General features: G+C 36.2%; 2 protein-coding genes across 2 annotated transcripts; one reads left to right on the top strand and one right to left on the bottom strand.

Moving 5' to 3' along the window:
• Nucleotides 1-654: 654 nt before the first annotated feature.
• Nucleotides 655-1604, bottom strand: mrpl54 (mitochondrial ribosomal protein L54). Its single transcript, XM_079807458.1, has 3 exons — nucleotides 1460-1604; nucleotides 1119-1275; nucleotides 655-1012 (listed from the first exon to the last, which is right to left on the bottom strand). The coding sequence occupies exons 1-3, from the start codon at nucleotides 1575-1577 to the stop codon at nucleotides 880-882; spliced, it is 408 nt and encodes a 135-aa protein (XP_079663584.1). The 5' UTR covers nucleotides 1578-1604; the 3' UTR covers nucleotides 655-879.
• fam32a (family with sequence similarity 32 member A) lies at nucleotides 1598-4908 on the top strand. Its single transcript, XM_079807459.1, has 4 exons — nucleotides 1598-1961; nucleotides 2149-2284; nucleotides 2462-2515; nucleotides 4300-4908. Exons 1-4 carry the CDS (start codon nucleotides 1894-1896, stop codon nucleotides 4366-4368), a joined length of 327 nt encoding a protein of 108 aa, XP_079663585.1. The 5' UTR covers nucleotides 1598-1893; the 3' UTR covers nucleotides 4369-4908.
• The last annotated feature ends 9907 nt before the right edge of the window (nucleotides 4909-14815 follow it).

Raw genomic sequence — 14815 nt, 5'->3', positions numbered from 1 at the left:
TACAGATGAATAGACAGACAGGTGATAGAGATAGATAGACATACAGATGGATAGATAGGCAGACAGATATACAGATGAATATACAGACAGATGGATAGATAGATTGGCAGACAGACAAATATACAGATAAATAGACAGACAGACAGCTAGACAGACGGACAAACAGATGAATAGATAGATAGGCAGACAGACATACAGATGAATATACAGATAGATTGGCAGACAGACATAAAGATGAATATACAGACAGACGGACAAACAGATGAATAGACAGACAGATGATAGAGATAGAAGGGCAGATGGATATACAGACAGATGGATAGATAGGCAGACAGACAGACATACTGATGAATATACAGACAGATGATAGATAGGTAGACATACAGATGAATAGATAGACAGACAGATAGATGGGCAGACAGACCAATAGACAGATGGATGATAAGATAGATAGATAGGCAGATGAATCGACAGATTATAGATAATTAAATTTTGTATGATTAAACATTAAAACAATTTTGTTGAAAACGGACAGAGACAGATGTATAGACGGGTGATAGATAGATAGATAGATGGATGGATAGACATACAGACAGATAATTTAATTTTGTATGATTAAACATTTCCACAATTTTGTTGAAAAAGACACTTTTTGACTGCACATTAGAATTTTATTTTTTCATGTTACTGAAATGAGACAAATAACACAATGACAATAATAGTCATACAAAGAATGACAACAAAACTTGGAAAAATACGACCACTTGATCCTCAGAAACAGGAGAACCAACACACCAGCAAAATTGGCAATGTCCTGCTGGGAAAGCCAATGTTCACCCAGGCCTTGCTCTCAAAGACGCACGATTCTGTCCATGCCCTCTACATCTTTTTGCCTTTATGCAGTTTATTATGTCTCCAAATATGCTCCTTCCTTAAAAGCTTACTGTATTCCCAACTGTCTGGTTCCAGTTCATTGAGTTTTTTGGGTGGGCCGAGGTCCAACTGAAACAGCCTGAAGGGAAGGGGCAACAAATGCAACTTGACATACAAGCATGTTATTTTTCTAGCTAATCTGAGATGCGATAAATGCATTAGCACAACGTAAATACACCTCATACCATTCTGGATACTCCTCCTTAGGTTTAATAAGAGGGTCTTCTCCCTGTTTGAAGACGTTGACTCCCACTGCATGCATGCACAGTTTCACCGGATCCTTGCAGACTTCAGGACCCTTAAGAACTTCCTTTACCATTCCTTTACCTTTTCCTTTCATTACTATGAGACAAAAATATTTTATGAAAGTAGCTATTAAAATGTTTTACATAGTAAGAGAATATTACAATATGAATACAAAACAATATAAGTATAATAATATTATATAAAAGACAAATGTTTTGAAAATTGGTACTCCAAGGTCAGAAGAAAACTAATGTTGACATGCGTACAAAACAAACATTACCTGGTTTCTTAGCATAACCACGGCATTGTATAAAAATAGTGTTAACAAAAAGCTCGTTATAAGCATTCAGAACAGGGAAGTTTATCCTCTTCAAAGAATGCAGTACAGTATGTGCCATTGTGTCGGATCTTCCACCATGCTGTCTGAAGGGAGACGAACTTCCGGATGAATCTGCAACACGCATGCGCGCTTTGCGTACAGTCTAGTCTTGAAACTTTACTGTTTATAAAAACAAAATTATAAATAACTTGCAGCGTAAAATAACATAAATCAAGACGGTGCAAATATACAATAAATAAAAAGTAAATAAATAGATTTATTCACTCCTAAATCTTCCACTCCTGTTCTGTAGAGGGCAGTAAAACCAAGGCTAATGTATAAACACCACCGACCGACCGTCTGTTTACGTTGAGACGAAAGCAAAGCAAGCCAACATGTCGGAGTACAAGTCTGTCCAGAAAGGCTCTTTAAAACTGAAAGGAGTCGCTTTAGCCAGTAAAAAGTATGTATTTGCTTATCTTCATGATTTTCCAAATATCAAAACGTTTTTAGCTCTTGTTTTGTTGTGAGGAAATGTTGGCTTTGCCTGTCACGACAGCCGTTAGCTGTTATGCTAGCTTTGTGTTGATGTTGTTCCAGTTATAATGCTATTAGTTTGCACTTTTACTTATGTTTGCTCTTTCCTATAGAAAAAAGAAGAAGGACAAGGAAATTAAGAATTTAGAGGAGCAGGTTATGAATCAAAATGAAAATGGAACCAAGAAAGTTTATGCTGACAAAAGGACGCCAGCGCAGATGTCATTCGACAAAATACAAGAAAAAAGGGTATTTATAACATTTTATATTTGTCATCTATTATTTTAGAGGCATATACAAAATAGTAAGTATATTTTATGTGATTTTATGTTGAATGCTATGTAGTAAAATGTCAATTTCACTCAATGACATTGCTCTGACTTGCTAGTAGATTATAAAATTATATTCTTTCTTTATTGTTTTTAGCAAATGGAAAGAATTTTGAAGAAGGCCTCCAAAACGCACAAGAGAAGAGTTGAGGTAGGCCTCAATGGTGTTGATATAAAAAAAAATGTAAAGGCACAATATGTAAGATTTTTAGATTGAAATATCCAAAAACCACTAGAAAAGTATATTTTGTTGACTTGGCTACTTACATTATCCCAAATGTTTCCAAGAATGTTTAAATCCAGTGAAATAAGCATTTTTAACCAGGACATTGGACCGTGCGTTGCCTATCAGGTCCCTCCAGAAAAACATAATTATGTGATCGCGTAATTCAATGCATAATCAGCCAAAGTCCGCATATTTATGCGGGGGCCGCATTTTTTCAAATATGCCGCACTTTCGCCACATAAATTGCCGATTTCCACGCGCAAAATATGCGGGGCTTGCATGATTTCATAATCCCTGCATTTTCGTTGCAAAAAAGTCACATGTATCTTAGCAGAAAGTTGAAAAATGTTGCGTTTACTTCACACAAGAGCAACCATTTCCCCCTACTGCCATGGGAACATTATGAAGTGATGTAATTACGCGATGTGAACATCATCGAAAATCTCCAAACCCTGCGATCATTTGCGCGTGCTTCATCATGGTTTCATTCTCATTTGCCAACATAAATAAGCGCAAAAAGCGGTGTGTTACATGACATTCAGGAGTTGATGCAACTTTACAGTTGTAAGATTGCGCTTTTTTTGTTACCAGTGGGTTAAATCATACTAGTTTCAAAAACCTTACAGTTGTATATTATATTAGCAGTATGTACATTTGTTACAGTAAGAGATTGCACTTTGTGCATTGGAATCACTTATTTTAACAGATGTCTGTTTTGTGTAATTTACCTCTGTAAAACAGGAAGCACACATTTAATTTTTTTATATATTCATTTTTACAGAAGTTGTAGCATATTCCTTTAGTAAAGCTACAGAACTTGTTCAATCAACTTGACTCATCAATGTTTTGTAAGTTTGAGCCATGTGTTTATTAAGGTTTGAAATAAAACGAGATGAGAACTTAAATATTCCCAGCACTTTCTGTGATGTAGTATGTTTGCTTATCATAGGAAGTAATAAGAAATGACTCTTTACATTAAGGTAGTAGCCTAGTGAGAACAGGGTGTTGGGGGAATCACTTTTTTTCCCTCTTTTTTATCAAACCGCAGTTTTTGCGAGTTCCCGCAATTTCATCGCATAAAATTGCATTAGTATCCCGCTTATTCCATGGCATTTTTTAAGAAAAGTGCTGCAAAATCAAGGATTTTTGCCCGCAATAAATCCAAATTTTTCTGGAAGGACTGCCTATCAATGACATCATACCCGCGTTACCCTCAATTTCCGGTTTTATTTTGTAGAAACCATGGAAACACGCTTTAATATATATTATTTATTGGTTTTATTAAACAAGTGAGCAACTGTTTGGATGAATTCATCGACAGAAAACGAATCATTGTTATATAGCTCAACAAAGTTAGTGTTATTGTTTAAATCTCGCTTTCTTGATTTACTGCGAGTACCATGTTTTACCATGCCTAATATCGATCTAGCTTACTGTAGTGTGCTATAAGTGTCTCCTAGTAGCTGGCGAGCGAACGCACAGAGTAGCATTATAACAACTTTCAACACGCTTAAATATAATCTGAGAAAAGCGCTGCGTTACCCCACATACACATGAATGGAAGAAGCGGAAACGTCTGTGGCATAAAAGCTCCGCAAAATCAAGGCGTCATCAAGCTACGAAAAATTACATATTGTGGCTTTAAGTAACCTATGTGTGTTTATTATTTATGTGTAATGCGTGAATAACGTTTCTTTGTTGTGTTACAGGATTTCAACAGGCACCTGGACTCACTGACAGAGCATTACGACATTCCCAAAGTCAGCTGGACAAAATAAATATCGATGGCTTTTCAGCTGGATGCTCTCAGAGCAAAAACACTTGCCATAATGCAGATTTTCTAACAATGAGTACTACAACAAAAAAAGTCGAGCGAGATTTTAATGTGTTGCTGTTATACTCTGTGATAGATTTTTTCTTTTTAATTTCGATTTTCAGAAAACTGTATGGTAAAAGTTTGATTTTTCTTAGTAAGGACCACATGTGGTCACTAAAATTAAAAAACTATTTAAAAAAAAAAAAAACCTCTTTACCATGGCATATACGTACAGGGTGTTATTTTGCATGAATTGCATGTTGTAATAGTTGTTGGTTTAAGAGTGACTGAGTTGAGACCAGTGGATTTCACACTATTACTTGTTTTACATTGCATATGGACAGCTTTACCTTTTTTATGACTCAAACTTGTGGATTATCTTTTTTTTCCCTCCATAATATATTCATCCTGTGTTCATTAAATGTCTCAGATTGGCCAATCAGAGTTGCATACTGAAACCAGAAGCTGTGTAATAATTTCAAATAAAGACTATAAAAATATATATTTTTTCCCTTTATTCAAATATTTCATCTAAATTGCATCAAACATTACATCCCAAATCCAAGTCTAACTTGCCTGTAAAAAAGAAGAAAAAAGGGATTGGCTGCGTCCGAAATCGCATACTCTCTTGAGTTGGTACTTATTTTGAATAATTACTTTGCGACTGCTGAAAAAGAATGTTCTGTAAATGTGATCTGGACCTACTACATCCTCCATGTTGTCATTATCATGTGACCTACAAGTGTCAGTTGCATTGGTTCACTGCCATTCACAAATCCTCTCCTGTGGCCTTATGGGACAGTAAAGTGTCCATCCTATGCACACTTCAGAATCTCGCCAGAAGTAGTATCTGGGTACTTTTTGCTTACTCTTTTATGAGTACTGTGAATTGGGACATTCGTCTTTTGTCATAAACAGTTTTTTCCTACTATGTAGTCGGGAAGTGTGCAATTTTGGATGCAGCCAATGTTGTGCCAACTAAGTGCAACTGAGTCCGATTTTACAGACAAGACTTAGATTAAACCAGGCGTAGGCCTTAGTTCAATTAGAACATTTAAGTAGCTTTTATAAATGTGCCTTAGGGGGGAAAAAAACATTACTGGTGTGCATCTTGAGACAAAGCAATGGCATATCTTAAAATAAGTCGGTGCAAGTTGCTTTCACAGCTCGAACATGCAATTTAGCCTGAGACCATCATGTCTGTGAAGCCGGGGGTATAGGTAGCGCAAAAGCGCCATATTTAATGTTTGACAGAAATGAAAACGAGGCTGTGTGAGGGACAGAATACAGTGTCTGAATCCGAAATCACCCCCTATACCCTTAAATAGGACACTATTTGAAGGGACAGCCATTTGTGTCCGAAACCAGTGCACTCATTCAGTCCTAATTTGCACCGCAATGAGTATTCAGCCGATGTACACTAAACGTCTTTCAAAAAATACAAAAAAAATCACAAGGCGAACACTCCAAAAAACAGTTTTAAGGTTGTGAACATTACGTTATGTCCAGTGTGCTAAGACTGCCCATCCCTCAATTCGTTTTCGCGTCTGCGTTAAATTCAAAATGGCGTCTAACTTGACTATGCCTTTAACTGTAGTATTTATATGATCGTCGTTGCTGTTATTTAGTTTCATAAATGCTTTTGTAATAACTACAATGTAATTTGACGTAGGCACAGAAAACCAAATTATGTTTGTCATGTGGGCCAAAAACCATGTTGCAATACAGACCAATTCCAGCAGATAGCGCTGTTGGTTTAGTTGTGAGCGAGTTAAAAAAAAAGAAAATCACGCTAACACGTATTGACGTTTCAAGTTTCCTTAATGTGGCAGGAAAAGGCTAGACTAAGATATCTAAAGTATATTTTATACAAATAATTACAACCTTTATCCAGAGCAACTCGGTGTGCAATCTAAAAAATTTTTTCAGTATGCTTTCCAAGGGAATCGAACCCTTGACCTTGGCATCGCTAGCCAGTCGATCAGGTAAGTTAGGCCAAATCAAAAAATACAAGTTACGAACCCCACATTATGTATAATTATTGTTTAACTAGTAAGTTTGACTTTTTAGGATTATTTGGATACTCAGCCAGTCAAATATTTGTCTCGCATGTCTACCCAGCACTGCTAGTCGCTGTTTAATGGCTCTTTAATGCATTATAAGGCTCTACCACACTGCAAAATAACACTCATTCATGTTAGTTATTAAATATTTGTTTGATGCTTTGGACACGTCATGCTGATCTGTGATTATACCCTGTGGTGCAGCTTTGATAGTCAGTTTATGAAGGTGTAATTAACAAGGTGATTATGTGGTTTTCCGTGTTTTATGTTTGTTGAACTCGTGTGTTTTCAGAGTAGGTCTGCACGTGCACAGGCCTGGCCCGTGTAATTAAAGCACATGGCTGGTAAGAAGATCCTTGTGACATGAGGTTTCACTGACTGCATATGATTCCTAATGGACTAGGGGGATTTTTATTATTATTATTTTTTAATCTAAAAACGAAACAGCCCGAATTGCGTACAAATATGTTTTGATATAGTCTACATCAAATCAAATCAGCTAGAAACTAGAAATGGCATGAAGACAAATCCTTGATCATTTGAAAATGATAGAAAATGAAATTTCACTGTTACATCTATTCATTTTCCAATTACATAAAGCACTACAAATCATGTATATTTATATAAGGCAGTAGTTTATGACAAGGCTCGTTTTAATTAAGGTGTGTCTGCAGTTTGTAGTTAAATAAAAACAATTTTTATTCGATTGACTTTTTGAGTTGTGCTGTTTGAAAGACCAAAAATGTCAGGTGGTGCGACCGTCCGAACTTGCAAGCAGAAAACAAAACTGCAATAAAAAGGTCATTTTTATCAAATAGTTTGACATGATTTTACGTTAAATTCCCTATAAATGAAGGAAAACAGTGTATCAGTCCTTTTACTTAAAAAAAAACAAAATTCCCCCGGAAAATGCACTTCTCCAAATGTCAGGGAGAGCGACCGACATAAAAATGCCATTTTATGCAATGTTACTTTAAGAAAACCATATGAAGACCCCAGAGGACCTCTTTGATGCAGTAACAATGTTAGTCAACCCTCCCATAAATATTAGATCATTTGACATTTTTGAGTAATGATGAGGTTGATCTTATCATGTCAGGTGGTATGACCACTGGAAAACTTTGAAAATGTGTTATTATAAAAATGTGTATATCATTTAAAAAATTTAAAACCTAAAACCTTGAGCATATGGTCAAACATTTGAATAGGTGTCCAAGTTAATGCCTGCTAGATTTGAATTGAGTTTGAAATGTCAGGTGGTGCGACCAGCAAACTTACATTTAAAAGTATCAATTCTTACTGCAATTGCAAAATGAAGTAAGAAATATTACTGTAAACCACTATATAATGTATACAAATAATTTATACAGTTAAAAACAAAACATAAAAACTCCTTTTTGGCTGGAAAATTGGCTGTTTGAACACATAGAAAAGTGTCCGTTTATATGAATTGGACTAAAAGGGCAATACATAAAGAAATGGAAAGGGAATTTGCCATGTGATATGCATGTTAGACACAAAAATGATTCATATGTATATTGTACATGTATATTATTTTAAATTAATATATGCTCGCACCACCTGACATTTTCTGGGTGGTAAAATCAGAAATATTGTTTAATAATGAATTAATGCTGTCTTAAAAGCTGTAAAAACCAATATGAATCAACACATAAAAGTGCTTTTGCTTAAAATTATTAGTTTTTTATCTTAAAAAAACCTTATTTGTCATTGACCCATATATTATAGCCTATATACACTCTACATTTCCCATTTTTTGAGTCAATACAAAGCCTCAAACACTACACCTTAATTATATGCTAGTCATAAATTATTGTATATATATCAATTACATAATTTGCGATGCTTTATTTTAGTTTTGTTTATTTAAGTTTTTTCATGCACTAAACTTTCCCCTGAGTCAATATTCACGAAACCCCAGACGCTGCACCTTAATTAGATGCGAGTCATAAATTACTGTTGCCGTGGCGAGCAGGGTGGATTCTCTGTGTCTGTGACACTGGAATGATGTCACATATGGTTCTGATGAGAATGTGAAGTATGGATGTTATCTGCCATCTGACTTCACAAGGTTCAACTGTTCTGCTGTTGTAATTCTTAGTCCTATATTGTGCTCGTCTTATCTTTAAGATTTAATACACAAGTTACCTTTTGGCTAGTACAGTTTGCGGCGTTTTAATTTTCAGTTCAATTAAATATACTTCAAAGATATGGCGGCAGCTTGGGAGGGCTGCAGTTATTTCAGTTATTACTAAATTATGCAATCTACGCAGTCACACTGTCTAGAGATCATCACAATGGAAATTCCAATTGAAACTGTCACTTTTGATTTTAGCGAGACTGCAGTCATAAAGTAGAGAGAAGTGCATACAGCTTGCTTAAGCAAAAAATGGTTTAGTTTGTACAACCCAAGCTGTTTGCTTCACAGCCGTTATGAAAAGCATTGAAATTAACCCTCTGGTGCTCTTCGGTCATTTCTGCCTGGAAAATTTTCTGTTTTGAAATTTTAAAAATCACTGCTTCATCGGAATGATATGAAACTTGGTGACTTTTCTAGCATTAGGTATGTAAACACACAAAAAAATTGGGGTCATGATTCGAGCATGCTAATTGGTCGTAAAAAAAAAAATAGTAGTCTTCATTGTCTTCAGTCATAAATGACCGACCATAGGAAATTAATGAGAAAAGGGCAAATACACAAAAATTCACTGAATATTTGTGTGTGAAATCTGCAAATCGGCCACGATGCTGTAAAAAAGTACACAGCAGTAAAGGGGTGACACTCTACAACATCAAGAGTGTGATATTGACACATCCACTTACTCACATACACACACGCACTTATACACACACATACCTATGAAAAACTGAACCTATGAACCACATTTTGAATTTTTAAAAATCACAGCTTCATCAGAATGATATGAGACATGGTGACTTTTTGAGGGCATGATTCGAGCATGCTAAGTGGTCGTAAAAAAAATACTCCCACTTGTGCTCTTCGGTCAAAAATGACCACCATAGGAAATGAATGGGAAATCTGCAAAAACACAAATTCACAGTAAAAATCTATATTTCTAACAAAAAAGAAAAATATCTAAAACTTTATAATAAATAGTCTTTGAGATTTTTTTAATATATATTCAAATCCATCAACAACAAAAAAATCATTAAATGTGTTCAAAAGAGAACTAAGGAATAGAGGTCTTCACGGAGCCCCCGAGACCCGTGGACCCGGGACCTGTACGGGTTGGGGTCTATATTTTAAATGATCAGCCGGGTCCGGGTCGGGTCCCAATCTATTACTACGGGTCCCGGGTCTGTTTAACATTGTGTGTAATACCCGAGTCGATCCGGACTCTGAGAACACCTGCCCGTGATCAGAGTCAGTCAGCACTGCTTGTGTGTTTTCTGTAACTTGCAACTGTAAAATTAGGATAAGAAAAGTGTGAGCCGGGAAATAAGGTTTAAAAAAAAGAAAGAAGAAAAACACAAGCGATCTCTCTCTCTCTCTTGCTCGCTCCTCACGCGCTCGCTCTCTCTCTCTCTCGCTCGCTCGCTCGCTCGCTCTCTCTGCAAGCGCACGGTAATAATAATGGATACCTCCATGAGTGATGTACGAAAAAAGCTAAAAAACAACGAATATAAAGAAGTTAAACCCACGGGCACCTCTTCTGTCCGGGCATCCTACATGCATATTGTGGACAAACATGAGAAAAAAGTCAGTGCTCTCAAGTGTATTAGCCTACGTGTGACGCACTGTTGAAGTTTGATTTGAACTTATATAATGCGAGTTAACTTGGCGAAATGCAAATCTGCAAAGACGCATTTGCCATCCGTCACTGTGACATAAAGTGGTATTTTAAAGCTGAAATGATGAGTGAATTAAGCATGCTTGGAATAACAAGAGAGGAATAACATGGATTTAACTTTTTGGCAAGGATTAATGCATCACAAGTAACGTTACAAAGTAGAGCCCGACCGATAAAGGATTTTTAAGGCCGATACCGATACAAATATTTGGTCACTTAAAAATCCGATATTCCGATATATCAGCCGATATATATAAAAAATAAAAAAATAAAATAACAGAAACGCGTAAATAAACACAAACAGATTTCCCTTATACATCAGTTATTTGTAGTTATTCATGATCCCTCAGCCTCTCTAAAATAATATGATAATGCAGTTTAAAAATAAACTTGTTTGTTTTATTGTTACAACAGAACAGAGGAACATAAAATATATTAAAGTTCTGATAAATAAAATGTATAAAAATACAAACTTAAGATATGAAACTTAAAGTCGTTTGGACGAAAACACAATAGGCTAACAAAAACAAAAAATCTAAGTTACCAGTATTAATAGATGTGGTAAGCTTTATAAATATAACTTTTAGCAAGACTGGAAAAAAAAATATTCAGTTAAGTTCTAGAAGTTCTGATAAATAACAACAACAGCAAAACATAAACTATATACAGTATAAATATGAGCCACCTTATAATTACAATGTCAACTTGCTTATCCCTTTACATGCACTTTTAATTCTATCCATCAAGCTACCACAAACCATTTTCAATCATCATTTTCTGCCTGCCTTCTAAAATCTACTAACGTTACTGATGATGACTCGTGTAATCCATTATTTGACTCGTTAATGCGGCGTCTGAACGAAGTCACGCACTTTCGTTCACTCTTCACGAGCCTAACTTACGATTTACAATGCAGAGACTGGAACTACAAATATACTAGTTATAAATACAGTAATCATTACTTTATTTAGGCAGAACAAGTTTGTTGTGATTTCCAAGGCGCATTAATGTTAGCGGTCTCCCACTGATAGCCATGGCATTAGCTAGCTTTGTGGTTAGCGTCTATGATAAGTTATAATTTAGAAATATGTATACTTTTTCAAAATAACGGGCAGGGGAGAGATGATACGTCTCATGATGTCAAACTGTCAGACTATTAAAGAAATACATTTTATTCAGTCACATTCCGAGGTAAAATAAGTCAGTAAACTGTAACCTAGCGTAATTACCAGCTCTCTTGGCTTACATGTAACAGCAAAACTGGACTTGGCAGTTACAAATTGTGTCATGTTATTTGAGTTAAGAGAACTGATGGGGATGTTCTTTTAACTGTTATTCAATTCAAGCAATGTATGTCTCGCTGCCAACTTACATGCATTTCGCGGATGATCTGTGTTGTGAATGCAGCGCTCAGAGCGCTGAAGCTCAGCATGACTCTGCTGGATCAGCTGGTGGTGTTGCCAGCCGGCACGTTGTAGAGCGCCCTCTGGTGGACAAACTATGAAACGCCAACACTCAATGTGTTTGAGAGGTGTTTCGTCCGGTTTTTTTATTTTTAAAAAAATATTCATTTATCGGCCATCATAAATGCCGATACCGATAGTTTGGAAAAAGCCTAATATCGGCCGATAATATCGGCCCGCCGATATATCGGTCGGGCTCTATTACAAAGGGAGACGACGGCTATAGGTAAGACAAAAGTTATATTTTTCGTAACTTGTTTATTGACTTGTTAATATCAGTTATTGTGGAATATGTGACAATCGGGTCCAGTCGGGTCTGTGTCTTCGCGCCGGGTTCGGTTCCAGCTTTTAAATAATAGACGGGTCCAGGTCGGTTCCGGGTACTACATTTTTGGCATTTCTCGGATCTGCACGGGTCCGGGTCCAGCTTTTGAAATAATAGACGGGTCCGGGTCGGTTCCGTTAAGCACATTACGGGTCTCTTCGGGTTCGGGTATGAATTTTTGGACCTGTGAAGACCTCTACTAGGGAATTCTCAAGCCTCTCCATAGAGACCTCTAGTGGTTACACCCATGGTTGCATGATTTCTTAAATAATTCCAAAAGAGGGCGCTAATCTGCCTAAGACCTAGTCTCTATTTTAACCTGAAATACTGCAATAATTTAAAAAGAAAATTACAAAAATGGCAAAAATAGACCATAATTATTGCTTAAATATTAAAAAAAATACCATCAAATCATCTCAAAATACAAAATTAAAATGAAAAAATATTATTGAAGAAAAATGAATTGCATTGGTTTTACTGGGGTGGAGGAAGTTTAATTTTTAGGTGTCCGGTCACTTGACCGAGAAGACAACCAATGCAACCCCTAAACGAAGAGCACCAGAGGATTAAAGCAACACTCCACTACTTTTGAAAATAGGCTAATTTCCCAACTTCCCTAGAGTTAAACAGTTGAGTTTTACCGTTTTCGAATCCATTCAGCCGATCTCCGGGTCTGGCGGTAGCACTTTTAGCATAGCTTAGCATAGATCATTGAATCTGATTAAACCGTTAGCATCTCGCTCAAATGACAAAAGAGTTTCGATATTTTTCCCATTTAAAAATGGACACTTCTGTAGTTACATCGTGTACTAAGACCGACGGAAAATGAAAAGTTGTGATTTTCTAGACTGATATGGCAAGGAACTATACTCTCATTCCTGCGTAATAATCAGGGAGCTTTGCTGCCGTACCATGGGTGCAGCGGCGCAATGATATTACGCAGCGCCTGAAAATAGGCTAACTTCCGCTAACATAACCAACGTGGCAACCTGCTTGCACAAGGCACAAGCCTTGTAACGATGGAGACATGTTAGAGATGATTCAGAAGATATTTACTTTAGCCGCGATTCCACCGCAGGAGCTTTCCCCAGGAACTAGGAACTTTGGGCTGGTACTCTGTGTGTTTCGACTGCAGGAACCAGGGTCTAAATGAAGTTCCGGGCAGTGTTGCCACAGTTACTTTGAAAAAGTAATCTGATTACTGATTACTCCTTTAAAAAGTAAGTTAGTTACTTTACAGATTACTTGATCTAAAAAGTAACTAAGTTATATTACAAGTTACTTTATTAGTTACATTCAGCAGTTGCTCAACATAGAAATGACAACCGTTTTTGCCAACACTCACTTTATTGGAAGTGCATTTTTAACAGTAACATCAACAATGTATCTCCTGACATTTTAAGTTGAAATTAAAAAATATTTCCTGAAAAAAAAACTAAATATGTTTTAATAAAAAATGTAATAAAGACAATCTTTCTTGACTTTACTTAATATAAATACTCTCCCCGAGACGCAAGAAGAAAGCAAAAATATATTTTTACTAGGGCTGTCAAAAGATTAATCGCGATTAATCGCATCCAAAATAAAAGTTTGTGTTTACATAATATATGTGTGTGTACTCTGTTAATTATTATTTATATATAAATACACACACACACATTCATGTATATATTTAAGAAATATTTGCATGTATATACTGTAAATACATTTATATAATCTATAATATATATAAATATAAATGTTTTATATATAAAAATAATATTTTTTTCTAAAAATATATACATGCTTGTGTGTGTATTTATATATATTTTGGATGCGATTAATCGCGATTAATCTTTTGACAGCCCTAATTTTTACTAAGGAAAATGACTAAAATAGTAACTCACAGTGACTTGGATAAATTACTTTAATCTGATTACTGGTTTGGAAATAGTAATGCGTTAGATTACTCGTTACTGGAAAAAAGTTGTCAGTTACTAAGTAACGCGTTACTGGCATCACTGGTTCCGGGTAAATATTTCCCCCTCCGAAAGTCCCTGCTCGCGAGGTAGTACTTTTTCAAAGTTCAGGAACTTTTCGGGGGTGGGACTTGGGCGCTGAACATCTTTTGCGAGGTTCGTTCTGCGTTCAGTAAATATCAGTTTTGCTCTTTCTGTCCGATGGCGCGCGTTCGTCTCAGCCATCTCACGGTCAATGTCCGTAATAGCTGATAACATACCTTGTCTTATTTTAAATAGCGATTGGGTTGTTTTAACCCTGCAATTTGGTTGTTTTAAGCAAACATTTAACCCAACAGCTGGGTTAGAACAACCCAATTGCTGGGTTAGTCCATTTTCAACCCAACTTGGGTTATTTTTAACCCAGCATTTTTTATAGTGTACGCTTTAGTATCAGGGCTCGTCACTTTTCTGCCGTTTTGTTAATGACCTCTTTAGTAATCCAAAATATAACCACCAAAAGCAGCGCTGCTTGCATCTCCTCCATACTTGTTATTATTGTCGCGCAAAAATGATTACCGTCCGTTGCTGACTGGGAGAAGCAGTCCTACATCACCGGACTAATTTGCCTAATCTTCACTGTACTTTAGACCGCAGTGGAAACGCAGACAGTAGCAGATCTGGGGGGGAAAAAGTTATTGTAAAAAAAGTTCCTGGTACAAATTGTTCCGGGTTATTTCGGTGGAAACGGGGCTTTTGGTGTAGATCCTGAACTGTATCTATTTGAA

Source organism: Gobio gobio (genome assembly GCF_949357685.1).
Source record: "Gobio gobio genome assembly, chromosome: 24".
NCBI classification, from domain to species: Eukaryota; Metazoa; Chordata; class Actinopteri; order Cypriniformes; family Gobionidae; genus Gobio; species Gobio gobio.
This window is presented reverse-complemented; position numbering and strand designations above follow the sequence as displayed.